The 22,040-nt window shown below is 39.6% G+C and overlaps 2 protein-coding genes across 4 annotated transcripts in view; one reads left to right on the top strand and one right to left on the bottom strand.

Annotated features, from left to right (window-relative positions):
* RMI2 (RecQ mediated genome instability 2) overlaps positions 1 to 22,040 on the bottom strand; it is a 35,381-nt gene that overhangs the window by 5,889 nt on the left and 7,452 nt on the right. The gene's annotated exons all lie outside the window — the stretch shown is intronic.
* Positions 1 to 22,040, top strand: part of CCDC40 (coiled-coil domain containing 40) — a 32,149-nt gene that overhangs the window by 4,530 nt on the left and 5,579 nt on the right. For all 3 annotated transcript variants that reach the window (XM_058170856.1, XM_058170854.1, XM_058170853.1), the window contains exons 4-16: positions 476 to 605; positions 2,036 to 2,223; positions 3,039 to 3,122; positions 3,205 to 3,424; positions 4,018 to 4,175; positions 5,926 to 6,048; positions 6,694 to 6,815; positions 8,558 to 8,801; positions 9,232 to 9,414; positions 16,853 to 17,098; positions 18,905 to 19,118; positions 20,012 to 20,181; positions 21,899 to 21,990. In XM_058170856.1, coding sequence (XP_058026839.1) covers positions 476 to 605; positions 2,036 to 2,223; positions 3,039 to 3,122; positions 3,205 to 3,424; positions 4,018 to 4,175; positions 5,926 to 6,048; positions 6,694 to 6,815; positions 8,558 to 8,801; positions 9,232 to 9,414; positions 16,853 to 17,098; positions 18,905 to 19,118; positions 20,012 to 20,181; positions 21,899 to 21,990 — 2,174 coding nt within the window. The remainder of the gene's footprint in view (positions 1 to 475; positions 606 to 2,035; positions 2,224 to 3,038; positions 3,123 to 3,204; positions 3,425 to 4,017; positions 4,176 to 5,925; positions 6,049 to 6,693; positions 6,816 to 8,557; positions 8,802 to 9,231; positions 9,415 to 16,852; positions 17,099 to 18,904; positions 19,119 to 20,011; positions 20,182 to 21,898; positions 21,991 to 22,040) is intronic.

Raw genomic sequence — 22,040 nt, forward strand, 5'->3', positions numbered from 1 at the left:
TAATTTGCAACCCATATTTATGACTAAATGGTGCCTGGAGAAAAACATGATTTTGTTTTGTTTTGATAACTGAGGATTAGTTATCTGTAAAGTAGAAGGCTGCAATTTAATGCTTTCTTCAGTTCAATGAATGTAATTGAGATAAGCTATTGCTTTTTTAAATCATTTAGAATCAGTTAACCGAAGCAGTTTATGAAGTTCTAAATAAATAAATATTTTTGTGAGCTGTCTAAAAACATTTGGAAGTAGATGGCACACAAGTGTGTAAAATAAAAAGGGCATCAAAAGCCACTATTGTCCATATTAATTATATTTTTAAACCACTGTCCCATGCCTTCAAGAAATCATAAGTAACTTTCATTCTTATTTGCTATGACAAATTCAAGTAGAAACTATATGGTATCAGTCATTCTTAGCATGAACACTTCTTTTTGAAGTTGTCTTCTGATAACAATTTTTTTCTGTTTTGAAAAAGCTTGATGTTTCTGGAGAGAAAAGTATGGAGAGTGCTCTTTCTAGTGAAGTAACAATCTCTTTGCCGTCTTCTGGAGTCAGCAGTGGAAAATCTGAATTTCCAATGCACGTGGACCTCTCTGCAATGTCAGGTTAGCCCCTATTTTGCTAGAATGATGTTACAGCAATAGCACTTAGACTTATATACCACTTTACAGTGCTTTACAGCCCTCTCTAAGCAATTTAGAGTCAGCATGTTGCCCCCAACAATTTGGGTCCTCATTTTACCCACCTCAGAAGGATGGAAGGCAGAGTCAACTTTGAGCCTGGTGAGATTCGATCTATCAAATTGCAGGCAGACAGCAGACAGCAGAAATAGCCTGCAGTACTGCACTCTAACCACTGCGCCACTATGGCTCAAAGTATTGTTATATAGTACTGATGCATTTTTTAGATCCAACTAAATCTTTGCCATTGAGGCACAGTTCAAAAATCTTTACTCCTGCTTATTCCTGCTTGAAAAGAATCAAATTCTCCATTATTGGCTGCTTTATTTTATTGTTATTAAAATATGATGTCTGGAATTTGAGAATGTTTTGAGAATCTTGATAATTTGGAAAAGGATTAATAGCAATTATATTCTTATCTACCTATATACTGAATATATAGGAGGTCAGGAATTCAACTAAGAGTTTTGTGTAACTGAACATGAATAGCATATGCATTGATGTTACTTTATGTTAGCATGCACAGTATTTATACTCACACTAAGCTACATAAAGCAATATAGATCAAATTTCAAAAATAGCAATAATCAATATAATAAAAATATATAGTAAATAGATGAATAGAAATGGAATAAAAATAGGCAAGTGGAAAAAATGCAATAAAAATGGAACAAGGGATTTTGTTCATCTATAATCCAGAAGAATCATTAGAAAAAGATACATTGTTTGATATATGTAGGATTTGTTTGTTTATTGAATTCAATTTATTTCTAATCTATCTGCTTAAAATGAATTATGATAATCATAAAAATAAATAGAACATTCTGTATAGCATTTGAAAACACAGCAACTGAAACAGAGCAAAGTGTCACTAAATGTCATTAATATATATATTACAATGAACTTATATATTCTATTAAACAGTTGACATTTAGTTAATGCCTAACAATTTAATAAAAAATCAGGTTCAAATAACTGGCCAACAAACTATACCTCCACACAAACTAAAAATATTCCTATTTTGTCATCCTGAATTCCAAAAAGCTCCAATAATTCAGTCTAATCACTGTTTAGGATCATGAGATGGAAGGTTGGATTGCAACAGGTTTCCCTTTCTTTCTTCCCAAAAAATAAAGCATGGCAAAATGCACTTTTGTCAAAGGGACATATAAATTGTATCTCTTTTCAGTTCCCCTGTGTTAATGGCCTTCTTTGATTATGCTTTATATTTGTTATAATATCATAATCATTACATAAATGAGTGTTATTTGAAGCAAAGCATTTTTGGAGAATTTTCATGTGTAAACTAAAGAGCTTGCTGTCTCTGTTATTATTCCTCTTTTCTTTATATACAGAGGTCACTCGATCAACCGTTTTCCCTTCCCATCTTGATTCTGCTGTTCAGCAGATGGCTTCTGAAGTTAGTAGGCTTGGCGCCACAGAACAGTCGGATGGAGAAGTTATGGCACGTTACACTAGGCAGGAACTGGGCATCGAAGAGGCAGGGGAAGAAATTCAGCTGGTTGTGTTAGATCCAAATCACGTAAGAAAACTCTATAAAGACTATGGTGCTAATAATTACAAAATGGACAGCAAATGCCATTAAAATTATTCAAGTTAAACTTAATATAGAAAGTAGTGCTATACTACCCTTCCAAGGGGATGGGAGCGGAATTAAAGGATTTCATGCTCATGGTGTGACACACCACTATCTATCAGTAAATTATGACATGGCCTTTGGTGGCATGCTGCATAATTTCCTTCATGTAGACCAATGTTTCTCAACTTCATCAACTTTAAGACATAGTTAAGCAACTTTAAGATGCTGGCTGGGAAATTTTGGGAATTAAAACTCACACATCTTAAAGTTGCCGAGGTTGAAAAACACTGATCTAGGCCAAGATAGGCTACAGGGATGCTAGCTGAAAGTTTCTACTGCCACAACATATTCTTATCATCTTCCCCATCCTAAATGACTAGTCATCACTGGTAGAGAGGCTACCATATTTTTAGAATATGAATATGTTTTGTTTTAATGAAGTTATCATTTATTTTTGAAATTTGTTATAAAATTACGATAGCCTCTGAACCTGTGAAGACCATGTCTTTCAACTGCAATATTTTGGAAGAAATTTTTTTAGCTTGGGTAATTCTTTATTGCAACGTATATATTTGTCATAAGTGAAAATGTGAAGATGGGAAACTTGGTTCTTCAGTGTGATCCTAAGCCATTCAGTCTAGTTTTTATTTCGTCATGCAAACAAACTATTGTCATTCATGAGAGTGGGACCAAGAAAGTATCCAGAAGAAAGTATTTGTTAAAATACAATAGTAATATATTCTTCCTTGTTTCTTTAGCCCTTAATGAAAAGATTCCAGTCTGCTTTGAAGACCTATCTCAACAAACAAAAAGGAAAGCTTACTGATGAAATGCAAGAGTTGGTATGATTTTTTTACTTGGAACTTTTTTCTGCTCATATCTTGGCATTTTTGCTGGCTCATTTCCTCTTTCTCATGATTGCAGACAGTAGCCATAAAGAGTGGAAAAACGCAAAGAGAAGAACTTGGTGTGCTCCTGTATGGCTTTCAGCAGCATTTGGCCCGGCTGCAGATGGAACTAGAGAAGAACCACAATTGCCATTCTCAGATTGCCATGGCACGGCGACAGCTAGAGGAGGAGTTGCATGACCTTAGAGATGCATATAAGAAGACATTCCACAGCACCCAGGTTGAACGGAAAAGAGGTGATCAATTCCACCGTTGCGAAGTTGTCTTATTCTACATTAGCTACTGCTTAATAAATTTTAATTCAATAATTTAGAGATTGATCTGTTCTGAAATAGAAACATTCTCTGAATATATAGAATTCCTCATCAGTTGTGTTTGTCTCAAAGCAAACCAGAATTTGATTGCATTTATTTGGTATAACATAGCAGTGTACTTATAATTAAAAGTTAGCTGTACTTATCTTGCAAATAATAAATAAATAAAAATAAATAAATAAATAAAAGCACATTGCTTTATCCAGGAGGAAAATATGTTATAAATTTGGAGATTATATAATAGTTTGTTTTTTGTCTTATATAAGCTATAATAATCTATATTTCAGTCTTTTATATAATGTATAAATATTATACAAACACACACATATACTGTATAATTTTATATAATTCTTACTTTGAAGCTGAAATTTAGTAGCTATGTCCTTCTCCTGTATATTAAGTTTCCATGTCATGCTCTTTCCTTAGTTCTTTTATCATTAGATGGGGCTTGGAACAAGCTCCAAAAGTTTGTGTGTGTGTGCATATGTGTGTAATTTCTCAATTTTCCCCCTTAGTTTCATCAGTTCAGATGGAGATTGAAAATCTGTCCCTGCGCCTTTTCTACATGCAGAACATGGACCAAGATGTCCGTGATGATATAGCTGTAATGAAGAGAACTGTAAAAAAGGCTGAAGTGGAGAGGATGTATGCAGAAGTGGAAAAACAAAAGCAGGTATTTAGCAATAGTCCAGTTTTAGAACTCTCTCTTCTTTCTGTGCACCTTGCCTTTTCCTCTCTTAAACCTGCTCGGATTTATTTTCTGTTAGCCACTTCTCATGTCATTTGTATTTCATTTTCTCTGTTCTTAGAGATGCTTTGTTTGTCGTTACTGTTCCATAGAAATCAAACTCAGGAGATATTTTTTTGGTGAACTTTATTGACTGATTCAAGTCTTGTGCCATCTTCATTTGGCATCTATTACAAGCCATGAGAAAATTTTGTACAAATGATGTTGCGCAAATGACAACACTGTGTAGTTGCATCATTTGTATTAGTTTCATTATGACTCACACAGTTATGTTTATATGATAATGACAGGCTGGATTTGTCTCTCTTGTACCTTTGCGTAAGTCTTAGCTGCACTTCACTGCACTTTAATTGTCATCTTTATAGTGAGATTCCTAAGAATTATCACAATCTATATTAATTTTATTTTACTATATACAAGAACAGGAAAAACGTCTAGTGCTGTACAGTATTTCTTCAGACAAAATTAATCTGTATTATATACGATGCAAAAGGAATCACTAGAGTTCAGATCTTGCAGAATAAATACTACTGTTTTAGGTTGCAGATGTTCCCCCTTTAAAAGTACAGCATGTTATACTTAAGGGGGGGCATTTTAATTGTAAATTGCATTCAGAATCATGACATTGATATCTTACTCTCTAATGCAACTGTCTTTTAAAGTGACAAAATGCATGGTGATAAGGCTTGCCTTCATTTCATGTATTAGCAGATCAGTATGTATGTATTTTATGCCTCCGGTGCTGTTAACTGGAAATTAATAAATTTTATAATTTTAATTATCAACATATCACTTCTAATTGATTGAACTGATTTTACCTATTTTTAAAACAATCATATCAAACAGGAAAAAAAGTCCTATTTATAGCTAATGTTGGGAGAGTTTGACTGCAAAGAGAGTACGTATACTGTATTTTTGAATCTTTTGAACCTAATCTTTTTCTCCATCTTTAGTTCATATGGAATTACAAACTCTCCTAGTGCCAAAATAGTGTAGATGTAAATGTTATACAATTAGAAAGTCCTATGACTTTATTACTTATTTTGACACGGCTTTTGCTAATGATCTAAAGTTGTGAGTCTCTGTAAGCAAGCCTTCCATTGACACCTGGCCACTGTGTTGGGACCGCACTTCACAAACTACTAATAATTGTGTATAAGACTGCAAAAGTGTTTTGTCTGTAAAGCTTACTTCATTAAAATGAATACAGGCAAAAACCTATAAAGAATACTGAAAAAGTCCCCAGAGAGTCTAGTAGTTATTCACACATACTGAACATACAGGTAGTCCTTGTCTTATGACCATAATTGGACCAGAATTTTGGTCACTAAAAGATGCAGTCATTAAGTAAGTCATCATGTGACCAGACCTAATTTTATGACTATTTTTATTTCTGACGTTAAGAAAATCATGTGGTTATTAAGGGAATCATATGGTCATTAAGGGACTCTCACTTTCCTAATTGACTTTGCTTGTCGGAAACTGGCTGGGACGGTTGCAAATCATAATCACGTTAAGTGAAGAGTCATAAGTCATAGACTACCTGTGGTGCATATAACAGCATATAACAGCATATAACAGCATGCAGCTGTTTCTCTTATCTTGCTCATTATCTAGACTATGTGCATAGGAAGAATGCCCATGCTAGTATCATGAGATGATCTGAATTTCCTAGGACCTTCATGTCGACCGCTTAACAAGAAGAGCTAATGAACTAGAAGAACAGATTGCTCTTTATGATGCACAGTACATGGCTCAGGCAGAAGATACCAGGATCACACGGCAAGAAGTGGGAGAGGTAAGAAGTTATCTCATTTTTTCCCTACAGCTAGAACATTTTTAATGAATTACAGATTACAGTAATATTTAATAGGATTACCTTGTTAATCCCTGAGTGAGATAGAGACTGATGGAGATGGTAGAGATAGCAACTGTCCACATGAGGCTTTAAGTGATACCTATTTATCAAACCACAATTAGTATATTTTAAATGTGCATTGCCTTCATAATCTGTCTTTCAGTTAAAAGTTGAAAATATGTGTACACATACTGCCACAGTAGTTTATAATCCTCTGGGGCAAACTATATCTTGCTGTGCATACAAGGAGGATGATTATTTGGGAATCTATGGATTGATTAGTAGAGAAACAAGGCAGACATATTAAATCCTTTTCATAATATGAGTGCCACCAACTGCCTACTTGTAGCAGCAGCCAGCCCTGTGCAAGATATAATAGGTATTTTTAATTCCTTCAATTTTTAGATATAAATTTGTGTTTGTTGCTGATTAGGTTTAATTTCATCTTATCTAAAATATGAAAATGCAGATAAGAATTTACAACTCTGGCATTGAGCTCTATAGAACAAGAAGAGGCAGAAGTCAGCAGAAAGAAAATTTATATTTCCTCACATAGCCCTATGTTTCATTACCTTGTCTTTGCAGGCGAGTATAGAGATCCAAGCTATTAACTTGGAGAAAAAGCAACTAATGCATCAATGGACTGTCAGTTTGACTGGGATGAAGCGCCGTGATGAGGCATACGCTGCCATGCAAGAAGCATTAAGGTAGTTATGTTAATAAGCAGTTTCTTGGGGTGTTAGTTACCTTCCAGAAAGACAGAAGAAAACTTAAGCATCTAGAATATTCTCAAGATAGCTACAAAGGCATCGCTGTTGGCCATCTCTTTCTCAATTGCAGAAAAGTAAGCGGAGAAAGAAAATAAGCAGATACTTAACAGATCAGAGGCATTGCTATGGAAAAAAACAGTATGAGAAAAATGATATTCATTCAAACTTTATTCATCAAACATATGGCTCTATTTGGTAAATTGCCTGCCCCATTTTTCTTTAAGGATGTCTGTTATTTGGGTGGTGGTTAAATTTGGTGTAAAGCTTAGTTTTAGAACAACTTTAATAGTAGCCTTAGTTTGTTTTACATTGGGATTTTTGCCAGGATAACTTTAGGGAAAAAAATTTCTACAGTAGTGAGAAAGTAAAATTAGAGTTAGGCTTCCTTGTAATCTAGGCTGCAATTTGACATGAGGCTAATTTCAGGCAAAGTTATATACCTACCTCCATACATATATACACAAACACAGATGCACACATAGTTGCATTTATACATACAAAATTAAATTGAAATATTATTTATAGAAAGTTGAATAAAATATTTTAATTACTATACTTTATTTATAAGGAGTTTTTAATCCACTTTTGCCTTGCCTTTTGTAATAGTACTTAGATCTTGTTTTATAAGTGAAATGTTGCTGCAGAAATTTTGTTTTATGAGAATGGTGATGATAATGAAGATAATTTCTTTCCAAGTTTCCTTTTCCTTTTCCAAGATCTGATAATTAGTAGTTCTGTGTTATTCAACTCCAATCAGACTTATTTGGAATATTTAATCTAGTTCTGGATGTTCTATTTTTTAAAAAAAATTCTGAGTAGTGTCAGAAAGGGCCCAATACACTCACCAAAATTGTGGCAAACAAGTCATGTTGGTTGGGCTTAATCTGAACAAAGCAAAGTGTCGACCCTGAAGATGATAAGGCTGCAGAGGTATTATTTAAATGTTTGATAAAAGAAGGCCCAGTCTTTTTTAAAAAAATATTCCATGAACTAGGATAGATATAAAGGGCTTAAATTGTTTATTATAAATTTAAAAAGTAGTTTTCAGTTGAAAGGATTCTCTCTTACTGGAAATCTTGAGGCAGAGCCTGAACAGTTGCCATGTAGGGATTCTATATTCTACTTTTGATTTCTTGCATATGCAGTAACACAATGTGTTCTATGTGCTTACAAGAATTACTGGAATCGAGAAATGCATATAACTATTAGATGCGTGTACTGTAGAGCCTCAGCATATGACAGCACTTGATTGACTGTGTGGACTTGGAAGTTATGCAGGTTGGGCTGATTGATATTTGGAATGGAGACCATCAGGGAACATCTGAATTGTAGACCAAACTAGGGTGGTGGTGGTGTCAAAACAATATCCCAAAAGAAAACAATAGGAAATAATTTACATACCTCTACCAAAATACCTTTTACTGATGTGTCTATGAAATTACTAGAGTTCAAGGTGTAGCTTTTATTTTGCATTTTATTATATTACTGTTTATAATACAAGTTAAAGAAGGAACAATACCTTTATATGCCTGACTTCAAAGAAGCAGTGGGCTAGGAAGATGTTGAAAGAGCCACTGTGGTTTTCTAATTATTTCCAAAATAATTTATTTGAAAGCAGAGACATTTGTAGAAATTATTTTGCTCCAAATTATTCTTTTTTTCTTTTTTTGCCCCTGCAGAGATTCCAGACATAAACTCAAATCTTTGGAGGCTGAAATTGAGGTCTATAAGAAGTCTATCACCAAGGAGGAAGAGAGGAATGAATTGTTGGCTTCTATCCTGAACCGTTCAGAGAACGATGCCAACACAAGCAGAAAGCTGATAGCACAGAACTTGTCTAAACAAGATGCCATGAAAGTGGAATTTGGCACTTACACCCGTACCCTTCAGGAGACAGAGCAGGCCCTCAATAGGACATCTGCAGTAAGATTTTCAGACTAACATTTGCTATTTGCTTACTTGCAGTGTTTGATTGGACAGCCAGGACTGAAATGGTTCTTCCAAAGATCTTTCAAAACATCATTGCTGAAAATTAGGCCACACATATTCTGCCGTTTTAAATATTAATACAAGCTTCCCAATAGTTTCAATATATTTTCATAAAAAAACAACAATAGAGAAAGAAAAATAAAGCTAAAATTCTGGCCCTGAACATTGGTATAGCATGTTTCTGGTCATTTTATATAATTGCCTCTCCTACTAGAGGCTACAGTAAGAGAGGCAATTATATAAATTATGGTAATAATTAAGTATGGTTTCTTACCATCAAATATGGCTCATCATAATTCATAATTCTGCCTCTAATCTGCTTACAGTTATCTGCTTTCTAAAAGTTTCCTATTTCCCATTCCAGGATCGAGCCGCTCGCATGAATGAATTGGTGATTCTTCGTAGAGAACTCGAGAAAGGATCACAAACCAAGCAGGATAACGAAAATGAGATTATGGCCCAGTTGCAAGAACAGATGATATCAAATAAAGCAGCAAAATATTTTTTACAACTAAGAGCTAAACTTCAGAACACAATGTTGACTTTGGTACGTAGAGCACCTCCATATTTGGGGCTGACAGGAATGAGGTTTGTATTTAAGTATGTGAAGTTTCTCTCTCTTTCTCTCTTTTCATGTTCATAATTCATAATATTTTCAGATTGAAGTGTAGTTTCACTTACCACCAAATAAAGATATGTTCTTAAACAATACTTCTTGCTTTGCTAATGGAAGCCCTTTTAAATCAATTTTTTTTAAAATTTGGTCCTTCTAGGTTTAAATTTAATCTCTGATGGCTTTCAATTTCAAGAACAGAAAGCATCAGCTGAAACATGAAAATAAAGTTTGATTCGCCTCAAGCCATCAACTTTTTTCACCAAAAAAAAATACAAAATGGAGAAATATCTTTAGTGGAAGTTGCAATGATTACAATGGTGCTAGAATATGGTCATTTTTCCTATTGTGCATGAACACAATACCTATTATACAGTGAAAAAGCATTTGCATTTACCTATAAGTAGTGATATATTTAGCAGGAATTCTCCTGTTAGTTGATTTTCTATTTTACTAACCTGGATTGTTTTCAAGCAGGGGTGTCAAACTCATGTCCCGCGGGCCAGATGCGTCAAACACTGGCCACGCCCACCACCATTTTAGCAAAAGGGGAAAAAATTGTGATACGTCACATGATGTGTTGGCCCGAGTTTGACACCTTGTTTTAAAGTGATTAATGCAAGGAAAATATTACCAAAATATGAATCATTTGCCAGTTTGAATTATTGTCTTCTTGCAGATGAAGATGCTAGAACAGGTGCTCCATAAGAATAGGTCTCACTAACAAAGAATTGTAGGTAGTTCTCACTTACTGTTCCCAATTGGGAGTGGCAACTCCATCACTAAGCAATACAGTTGTTATATGAAATGTCACGTGACTATGTCAACTTATATTAGTTCTAGCTGCAGTTGTTAAGTGAATCAATGTGGGTCATTAAGTATGACATCACATGCCCATAGCTTGCAACTTCCTCCCCTGTTGACTTTGCTGGCTGTGAAGGTGCAGATGGGCAGGACACAGAAACTATTGTAAATACTCACTGGTTGCTGGGCACCCAAATCATGATCATGTGTCTGCAGGGATGCCATGATGGCCACAATTTAAAAGACTAGTTGCAAGTCTCCTTTTTCAGTCCCATCATAATTTTGAAGTGATTGATAACTGAGGATTATGTTTTATTGATAAAGAAAAGATCCACAATGAAGTTTGAGACACTTGTGTTAGAAACCTTATGATTTGGGGCTGGAACCATGCTCTGACCAAGCTTTTGTGATCTCAGGGCCCAACTGACACAAAAAAGGTTTGCAATTTCTGCAAGTAGTATGAAGATTCTGAATTGACCAGTTCTAATATAGATATTAAGATCATGATCTTTCTGTTTGTCACGTACCTGGCTCCTTGCGGTGTGGCAGCAGCCCTGCCCGAGCTCCTGGAGGTGTTGGCTGGAGTGGCGGTGGAGACCCCCAGACTTATTGTCATGGGGGACTTTAACTTGCCATCGACCGGCCTGTCATCTTCAGTTGCTCGGGAGTTCACGGCTTCCATGACGGCCTTGGACCTGACTCAAGTAGTTGATGGCCCTACTCACAGTGGGGGTGGCACTCTGGATTTGATTTTCATCTCTGGACAGTGGTTGAAGGATCTGGACTTGAGGGATTTAGTCATTGAGCCTTTGTCATGGTCAGATCACTTCCTCCTTCGCCTAGACTTTCTGACCGCCACTCAACACCGCAGGGAGACGGAACCAATTCGTTGGTTCCGTCCCAGGCGCCTGATGGACCCGGAGAGGTTCCAGACGGAGCTTGGGCCGTTTCCTGAGGGTCTGGCTCACGGCACGGCCGAGGAACTTGTCGTGGCTTGGGAACGAGCCGCGGCGGGGGCCTTGGATCGTGTCGTGCCTTTGCGGCCTCTGACCCGGCGTAGGTCTCAACCAGCTCCCTGGTATTCAGAGGAGCTGAGGGAGATGAAACGCCGGAGAAGACGCCTAGAGAGTTCTTGGAGGTCCAGTCGTTCGGAGGCTGATCGGACACTAGTTAGGTCCTATACTAGGACTTACCTAGTGGCAATGGGGGAAGCGAGACGTTGCTACGTCTCCTCCCTCATTGCGTCGGCAGATAACCACCCGGCCGCCCTGTTTCGGGTAACTCGCTCCCTCCTTCACCAAGGGGAGCGGGATGACCCATTGCAGGGACGTGCTGAGGAGTTTAGTGGTTATCTATACGACAAAATCGTTCAGCTTCGGGACGGTCTGGACCAAAATTGGGTAGATCCGGGTGGGATGTCTGAGAGCCGTCTTGTTGAGATTGTTTGGGATGAGTTTGACCCTGTGGCTCCCGAGGACATGGACAGGTTGCTGGGTAGGCTGAATGCCACCACATGTTTACTGGACCCGTGTCCCTCCTGGTTGGTGCTGGCCGCACAGGATGTGACATGAGGCTGGCTCCAGGGGCTTACAAATGCTTCTTTGTTGGAGGGGGTCTTCCCGGCCGCCTTGAAAGAGGCGGTGGTGAGGCCTCTCCTCAAGAAGCCTTCCCTGGACCCAGCTGTGTTAGGTAATTATCGTCCGGTCTCCAACCTTCGCTTCGCGGCGAAGGTTGTAGAGAGTGTGGGGGCATGTCAGCTGCCTCGGTACCTGGAGGAAACCGTCTATCTAGACCCGTTCCAGTCCGGCTTCCGGCCCGGTTACAGCACTGAGATGGCTTTGGTCGCGTTGGTGGATGATCTCTGGAGGGCCAGGGACAGGGGTTATTCCTCTGCCTTGGTCCTATTAGACCTCTCAGCGGCTTTTGATACCATCAACCATGGTATCCTGCTGCACCGGTTGGAGGGATTGGGAGTGGGAGGCACCGTTTATCGGTGGTTCTCCTCCTATCTCTCCGATCAGTCGCAGATGGTGTTGACGGGGGGGCAGAGGTCGGCCCCGAAACGCCTCACTTGTGGGGTGCCTCAGGGGTCGATTCTCTCGCCCCTCTTGTTCAACATCTATATGAAGCCGTTGGGTGAGATCATCAGTGGTTTCGGTGTGAGGTACCAGCTGTACGCTGACGACACCCAGCTGTACTTTTCCACACCGGACCACCCCAATGAAGCTATCGAGGTGTTGTCCCGGTGTCTGGAGGCCGTACGGGTCTGGATGGGGAGAAACAGGCTCAAGCTCAATCCCTCCAAGACGGAGTGGTTGTGGATGCCGGCATCCCGGTACAGTCAGCTGCAGCCGCGGCTGACTGTTGGGGGCGAGTCATTGGCCCCAATGGAGAGGGTGCGCAATTTGGGCGTTCTCCTGGATGGACGGCTGTCTTGAAGACCATTTGACGGCCGTCTCCAGGAGAGCCTTTCACCAGGTTCGCCTGGTGCGCCAGTTGCGCCTTTCTGACTGCCACTCAACACCGTAGGGAGACGGAACCAACTTGTTGGTTCCGTCCCAGGCGCCTGATGGACCCGGAGAGGTTCCAGACGGAGCTTGGGCCGTTTCCTGAGGGTCTGGCTCACGGCACGGCCGAGGAACTTGTCGTGGCTTGGGAACGAGCCGCGGCGGGGGCCTTGGATCGTGTCGTGCCTTTGCGGCCTCTGACCCGGCGTAGGTCTCAACCAGCTCCCTGGTATTCAGAGGAGCTGAGGGAGATGAAACGCCGGAGAAGACGCCTAGAGAGTTCTTGGAGGTCCAGTCGTTCGGAGGCTGATCGGACACTAGTTAGGTCCTATACTAGGACTTACCTAGTGGCAATGGGGGAAGCGAGACGTTGCTACGTCTCCTCCCTCATTGCGTCGGCAGATAACCACCCGGCCGCCCTGTTTCGGGTAACTCACTCCCTCCTTCAACAGGGGGAGCAGGATGACCCGTTGCAGGGACGTGCTGAGGAGTTTAGTGGTTATCTATACGAGAAAATCGTTCAGCTTCGGGACGGTCTGGACCAAAATTGGGTAGATCCGGGTGGGATGTCTGAGAGCCGTCTTGTTGAGATTGTTTGGGATGAATTTGATCCTGTGGCTCCCGAGGACATGGACAGGTTGCTGGGTAGGCTGAATGCCACCACATGTTTACTGGACCCGTGTCCCTCCTGGTTGGTGCTGGCCGCACAGGATGTGACACGAGGCTGGCTCCAGGGGCTTACAAATGCTTCTTTGTTGGAGGGGGTCTTTCCGCCCGCCTTGAAAGAGGCGGTGGTGAGGCCTCTCCTCAAGAAGCCTTCCCTGGACCCAGCTGTGTTAGGTAATTATCGTCCGGTCTCCAACCTTCGCTTCGCGGCGAAGGTTGTAGAGACTGTGGGGGCATGTCAGCTGCCTCGGTACCTGGAGGAAACCGTCTATCTAGACCCGTTCCAGTCCGGCTTCCGGCCCGGTTACAGCACTGAGACGGCTTTGGTCGCGTTGGTGGATGATCTCTGGAGGGACAGGGGTTATTCCTCTGCCTTGGTCCTATTAGACCTCTCAGCGGCTTTTGATACCATCGACCATGGTATCCTGCTGCACTGGTTGGAGGGATTGGGAGTGGGAGGCACCGTTTATCGGTGGTTCTCCTCCTATCTCTCCGATCAGTCGCAGATGGTGTTGACGGGGGGGCAGAGGTCGGCCCCGAAACGCCTCACTTGTGGGGTGCCTCAGGGGTCGATTCTCTCGCCCCTCTTGTTCAACATCTATATGAAGCCGTTGGGTGAGATCATCAGTGGTTTCGGTGTGAGGTACCAGCTGTACGCTGACGACACCCAGCTGTACTTTTCCACACCGGACCACCCCAATGAAGCTATCGAGGTGTTGTCCCGGTGTCTGGAGGCCGTACGGGTCTGGATGGGGAGAAACAGGCTCAAGCTCAATCCCTCCAAGACGGAGTGGCTGTGGATGCCGGCATCCCGGTACAGTCAGCTGCAGCCGCGGCTGACTGTTGGGGGCGAGTCATTGGCCCCAATGGAGAGGGTGCGCAATTTGGGCGTTCTCCTGGATGGACGGCTGTCTTGAAGACCATTTGACGGCCGTCTCCAGGAGAGCCTTTCACCAGGTTCGCCTGGTGCGCCAGTTGCGCCCCTTTCTAGACCGGGATGCCTTGTGCACGGTCACTCATGCTCTCGTGACATCTCGGCTGGACTACTGCAATGCTCTCTACATGGGGCTCCCCTTGAGGAGCACCCGGAGACTCCAGGTAGTTCAGAATGCAGCTGCGCGGGTGATAGAGGGAGCCCCTCGTGGCTCCCATGTAACACCTCTCCTGCGCAGACTGCACTGGCTGCCTGTGGTTTTCCGGGTGCGCTTCAAGGTTTTGGTAATGATCTTCAAAGCGCTCCATGGCATAGGGCCGGGTTACTTACGGGACCGTCTGCTGCCACCGAATGCCTCCCACCGACCCGTGCGCTCTCACAGAGAGGGACTCCTCAGGGTGCCGTCGGCCAGGCAGTGCCGACTGGCGACGCCCAGGGGAAGGGCCTTTTCTGTGGGGGCTCCCACCCTCTGGAACGAGCTTCCCCCAGGACTTCGTCAACTTCCTGACCTTCGGACCTTCCGCCGCGAGCTTAAGACACATCTATTCATTTGCGCAGGACTGGACTAGGGTTTTAAATTTTTAAATGACTAAATTTTAGCTTTGGTTTTAAATTGGGTTTTATTATTTATATCTTATTTTAAATATTTGGCCTTTATAATAAGTTTTTTAGTTGAATGTTTTATTTTGTATATTTGTGTGTTTTTTATATGGCTTTATATGGCTTGATCTGAGTCCTTAGGGAGATAGGGCGGTATAAAAATACGAATAAATAAATAAATAAATAAAATAAATAAATAAACAGAATACTATCTTCTGTGGATAAAACTTCTAGAAACAGCATATACCTCACCACTAGTACCAATTATGGAGCTAATAAAAGAAACCTCCTTAAACTGGTATCTGAGCTAGTGCTTAGCCCCCAATGCTTATGATCCTTGGGGATTTTAAACCTCCTGAGTCTCAGGATTTCATGGCAGCCATAACAACTATGGGTTTGACCCAGTGGTGGAATTCAATTTTTTTTACTACCGGTTCTATGGGTGTGGCTTGGTGGGAGTGGCAGGGGAATGATACTATAAAATCTCCATTCCCTCCCCACTCCAGAGGAAGGATATTGCAAAATCCCCATTTCCTCCCGATCAGCTGGGACTTGGGAGGCAGAGAATAGATGGAGGCGGGGCCAGACAGAATTTTTACTACCGGTTTTCCGAACTACTCAAAATTTCTGCTACCGGTTCTCCAGAACTGGTCAGAACCTGCTGAAACCCACCTCTGGGTTGACCTTGTAATATCTAGTCCAATCCATAAAGGTACACGCTTGATCTAGTTTTCATTTTGGGACAGTTAATTTCTCATTTCCATATAGGGTCTTTTTTTTTTTTCCCTTCACCATGGACAGTCCTTTGTCACTTTTTGATCATCCTGAACTTTGCTCCATTACCAACTATTGCAAGAAAGGAAGACAAATTAATTTGGTCACCCCTGACATTTTATGGACTCTATTAGTTTCCAACTGGTGCTTGGAGAGTTTTTGAATGATCAATTCAATCAGTTTTATCACTCCTCTTACCAAACTCTGAAAAAGAAAATTGACAATAACATTGGATGAAATCATTTCTGAGTATCCCTTCCAGTGTGCAGAGCTAAATATCCCCTTTACCTTCCAGAGTTCATAGAGGAACTCTGGAAGGTAAAGTGACAGTAGACACATCAGAAGTGTGAACATGACTAGACAGAAGTATGAGTCTAGATTTGGGCTCACATATTGGCAATAGGATAGTGAAATATAATTATTTCTCTAACCCTATTGCATCTGCAGTGTGCTATCCAGCACCCTTATTTAAACTAATCCAGAGCTTTTGTAGAAATGTAGGTTGAAAAGATATTCCCCAAGGCCACCATGACTAAAAGTGAAATTAGTAAGATTTGTTCTGATTTGTATTCACAATGTACATAAGTGTCTTGCAATATTATCTGGATTCTTTTGAATCTATGGGGTTTAATGAAGTGGATAGCATCCACTATAGTGTGAGCCTAGCCACTTCCGAGTTGGACTCCAAATTCTCTTGGCTTTTTATGGTTAAATCAGTGATATTTATGTTTAAATTAGTATATTTATTTACAGTAATAGTATTATATTATTGTACTTATTATTGGCTCTCAAATAACAATTGTTAAAGTGCACCCAGTGTGAAACCAGTGTGTGCAGTTACATATTGGAAGGAGCAAGTGGGTACTGTTTATCTCTCAGTATTATAGCATTGTGGGTTTTTTTCCTGCCCTTTTGGGTTCTTCTTGCTATTTCGGGAAATTTTTGTTCAGCTGCAGTCTAAAGTAATACTGTGACTGCAGCTAGGCTTTCCATTAGTAATAGACATTTGTTAACAGCACTGAAATACTTATTAAGCTATCCGTACAGAGATGTCTTTTTCTGATCTCCCTTTTCTTGTAATCCCTAGGATGCACAGCTTACCAAACTTGAAAATGAAACGGCTCAAACCTCATTGGACATAACAAATACAAATAATAGGCTGAACATGTTTCAGAAGACTCTTTCAGAACTGGACAAGGAATTGGATGAGCTAAACAGCGAGATCAGTCATAGCGAGACTGAGATTGCTAAACGTAACCTCCTGATTGGACGCAAGCAGGGTGCCATCAACTTGTACAATAAGAAATTGGAAATGATGATTTCTCAACTTGGGGTATGTTTTTTTCTTGGGTTGCTCAGGGCAATATATATGGCTTTCTCATTTTTTATATCAATTCTGTTGAGCTTAAAGATAGCACTAGCCCATAAATATCCAGTATATTCATTAATCAGTAAGGATATTTAAAGGTATCCCTCATTCAGTTCTACGTTCTAACCATCACACAGTAACCTTTCTTTATGTTGGCATTTATTCTATCCAACTGCTAAGCAAATCAAGGTGGAAACATTATTAAAGCAACCAATGCCTGCACATTCCCTGTTGTTCAGTATACAGCAGGAATAATTAAATGAATCCAGATGGAACTTGATAACTTGGATTGGAAAATGAGAAAACCAATGTACCTTTCTCTCCATCTGAAAAGTGATACTGATTGCCTGTATTTGTTAAGAGCTAAAGGAGAGAGATGTCTCCTACAGATGAAAAAAAAATGTGGAGGAAGCAAAGCACAGTTTGAAATGACTACACAAAGAAAAATGAAGAACTCTTATCGAAAGAAGTCCATCAAGGAAAGCATTTGAAAACAAGGTGAAGGCTGATTATAAAAAATAAATAATCAAATCAATTTGTTAATTGGAAGAATATGCCAATACATAGTCAATGTTTGAAGAATGTAGAAGGAAAATACAATAAAACTCCACATAGAATTGGTTAAGATCAGGAGTATTAAAGAAACTCAAGGCTTTATTTTAGTGGCTCAATAACAAGCTTTGCCATCTAATTGCATGAAAGTGAAAATTCAGCCTGTAACAAACAGCAAATGCCATCTTTGTAGTAAAAAGGATGAAACAATTGACCATCTGATCTGTGACTGCCACAGATTACACAAACTGATTATAAACATTGTTTACGGTCGAATTGCCAAAATTATTCATTGGAAACTTTGTCAGAAGTTTGGATATGAATGTAGCAAGACCCACTGGGACCATCAAGTTGAGAAGGTTTTAAAAAATAAGTGGCCTAAGAACTTATGGGACTTTAAGATCCAAACAAGCTTCTTGCTCTTAATATGCCCGATATAATAGTTATCAAAAAGAAAAAAGTCTGAATCATCGATGTTCCTGTATTGGGTGATATTAAAATTGAGGAAAAACAATTGGAAAATTGTGAAATAAGGGACTTACAGATCAAAGCTGAATGCTTGCGGAAAACGAAATCCACTGTTATACCAATTGTAATTGAAACCTCTGGAGCAATCATCAGGTTAATTTTCCTAAAACTAAACAGAGCTGAGAATTGGACCAATGTTTGCCAGCAAAAGAAAGAAGTTGGAAATGGGATGGATTCAGCTTGAGGCTGTAGAGAGCAACATCAATGTATCAATGAATCCGTATGGAAGAGATAGGTAGGCACTCAGAATACTTCTGACTATGTTATTCTAAGCCACCTCCCTCCTTTTCCCATTGATTCAAAACACAGCTGGGATTAAGGGACTGGAACGAATTTTGGATGCCAAACAGCTGTGCAGGCTTTCTCTTCTATACTTTGTTTTTCATTCTTCTAGGGTCCTTGATAAACGTATCCAGTGCACATGGGGTAAATTTCTGTTTTTGGGAAGAATTCCCTAACTAAGACAAAGTATTTTATAGTAAATTAAAAAAAAAGATGTTCACGAGTGGACTTTAGGTATTAATGGAAAATAATGTATGTAGTTCAGAATTGGACTGTGGAGTCCTTGGTGTTCTCTGAGCTTGATTGTTTGCTTACAGACATTTTGTTACCTGACTAGTGAAGATGTTTTTCAAACTGTATTGAATTGCAAGTAACTAAACCTAAATCATTATATATTCCTGATTCAAGGGACAAGAATTGGGGCCTTTGGAAATTGAAATTAAAAAACTCACCAAACAAATAGATGAAATGGAATGGGAGGTAGTGAAGCTCCAAAGACATTGGATGAAGCAACAGAGGGAATTAGTGAAGCTTACTCAACAGCGAGAAGAGCAGCTGGTTTCCTTAGATATGCTAAAGAAAGAGATCACAATCAAGGAGCAAAAGAAAGTACGCATTGAGAGTAAGTGCAGCACTCTTGATATCTGATTGGATGATTAGGTAATTACATTACTTCAATGATTTTGCAGTCCCTCTGAAATTGCTTATGCTAAACAAAAAACATAATAGAAATGGTGGCTGCTGAATAAGAATTTTATTATGGAAAGCGAGCTGCCATATCTTAGTGATAAAATCTATCAAAGATCTTTGCAAGCATTTGAAGTATTTTCAGTATAGACTGTAACAATGTTAACTGTATACTTCTTTATAAAAGTCATATAAGATGAATGAAATATTGGGTATAGTATACACATGTATTTCTTTAAGCAATCTTTTTGCTAAACTCTCAGATAAATGTTGCCTCATCAGATTGTATATATAATCACCCACTGTTTGCTGCATCCCTGAAAGCCACATTTCACAGCAAAGTAATGCATCTGAGCTTTCTAAACTTAGTTTTCTGTTTACCAAATCTGAATTTGCATTCTGAAAGAAATTGAAATTCTTAACTGCAAACATTTATACAACTTTGCTTAATAACAGCTGGAAAAATATTTTGCTGTTCACAGCTATTTTGAACAAGGGATATAAAAATACTTCACTCATGGAGAGGAGGTATCTTTCCCATGTAGTTGCTTAGGGATGGCCAAATCAATTTATTTCAAAGCCAATTCATTTTTACATATATTTAATCCAACATTTGTCTGATTCTTAATCTGGGATTTTAAAAAGCACATTTATTTTTATACAGTATGCAGATTTTGAGTGTGCAGATTTAATTCCCCCCCAATTTCTGCTGATAGAATTAATTTTCCCATATATATTGCACATTTTATTCCAACCAGTCCAACTCTCATGTTATTTGCACCATTTTACATCTTAAAGAATTGTTACCTTTTTATCCTATCCTTTCAGATGATATCCAGCAGGAGAAAAATGAACTAAAGGATATTGAGCGACACATGAAGAATATGTCTAATGATCTGGTGAAGCTGCATTTATTGATCAATAAGAATAGTGAGAATTCTAATGAGTTACAGCAAGGAAACACCATCATGGAAAATGAATTTGTGCGCTCCCTCAAGGTATTGCTTAGCCTAGATGTATTTCTCACAAAGCCAGGGTTTGATTCTGTTGTTCAATAGTACTAAAACTACAAAAAAGAGGAGGTTTTGATATAACTAGCCAGCCTTCTCTGTTCTTTGTGAACAGAGAAGCAATGATAATACTTCACAGGAAAAGACTGCATAATATAAACAGTTGGTCTAGATCGCAGGTGTCAAACTTGCTGCGTCACATTGCCATCATGTGATGTTTCAAGATGTTTTCCCCATCCATGGAGCTGGGGTGGGCGTGGCCTGTGTGTGACGCATCAGGTCCGCGGACCGCCAGTTTGACACATTTGGTCTGGATCATTCAGTTTCTAGAGGAGGCAGGAAAGAGACCCTCGGAAAAAAAATATGGATAGTCCTTGACCTACAACCATGATTGAGCCCAACATTTCTGTTGCTAAGTGAGAAAGTAGTTAAGTGAATCTTGCCCCACTTTACAACCTTTTTGCCACAGTTGTTAAGTGAATCACTGCAGTAGTTAAGTTCGTAGGACGGTTGTTCAGTGAATCTGCATTCTCCGTTGACTTTGCTTGTCAGAAGGTCACAAAAAGTGATCCCATGATCCTGGGACACTGCAAGTCATAAATATGAGTCAGTTGCCAAGCATCTGAATTTTGATCATGTGGCCATGTGGATGCTGCAGCAGTTGTAAGTGTGAAAAATGGTCATGTCATGCTTTATAACTTTGAATGGTTACTAAATGAACTGTTGTAAGTGAAGGACTACCTATATGTAACATATTTCTCAATAAGCTTGACTGGCTTTCTGATGACATCAAATCATCAGTTCTTCGGAAATAATTATAAGGAGAAGCATATTGAAACAAAACAGCCAAACTTCACAAAACTACTGTCTGGTTTGTTTCGACAGGCTAGATAAGACATGTCAGGAATAGACTTCCAAGAACACAAGCTCTGATATGTGAATGTATGTAAAAAATGAAGCCACTATGAAAAAAATACTAATGAGACAATTCTCCACTGGAGAATCATTTAAAAAGGGATTAAAAATAAGACTGCCAACATATAATGGCCACATATAAATCTACAACATGGCACCATACATTAAATTCTGTACACACTGCTTGTCACTTCACCTAGATATTGTAAAATTCAAAAAGGTAAAATAAAGGTAGCTGAATTGTTCTGGGACTCAAATGATTCACTTTAGAGGAAAAAGCTAAAATAGTACTAGAAGATAAAACTGTGCAAATGATGGAAATATGAAGAGAAAGGGGAAATTGTTCTCCCTGTCTTCTTGTGTTACCATTGTTGCCATGAAATGAAATTATATGCAAAATTTAAGACCAATAAAAATGATTCTTTACACTATTATTAGGTGTAGTAATGGCTACCAATTTAAATGTTTTTTAAAAGAGAATTGGGCAAATTTAGAGAAAGAGCTGCCCATAAGTTGAATTGGCTCTATCTTGCCCCCTACACTAAAAGCAGCACAATTTCAACCATATTAATAAAGAAAGAAAGTTATTGCAATCCCACCCTGCCTGTAAGCATCTTGGAAGCATTGAATTGGCCCTTGTGCAACACAGAGACTTGAATTAGGTGGGCCTTCGGCAGATGTAGCAGAGCTTTTCTTATATTCTGTTGCTAGCCCAGTCTGATAATTATCCTTGTTCTGGATCATTTGTTGAAGTAAATAAAAGATACAATGCACATATTCCTGGCTCTAGATATCAGAGAGAGAATCAATTGAGATGCAAGAGAAACTGGACCGACTCCATGAGGAAAAAGAGAGACTCATCAACAGTCTAGTTGAGGCAGAGTGAGTTCTGATTTATCATATCGGGTCTGAATGCTTAAATAGTGCAGGTG

This window comes from Ahaetulla prasina, chromosome 2 (assembly GCF_028640845.1).
Source record: "Ahaetulla prasina isolate Xishuangbanna chromosome 2, ASM2864084v1, whole genome shotgun sequence".
NCBI classification, from domain to species: domain Eukaryota; kingdom Metazoa; phylum Chordata; class Lepidosauria; order Squamata; family Colubridae; genus Ahaetulla; species Ahaetulla prasina.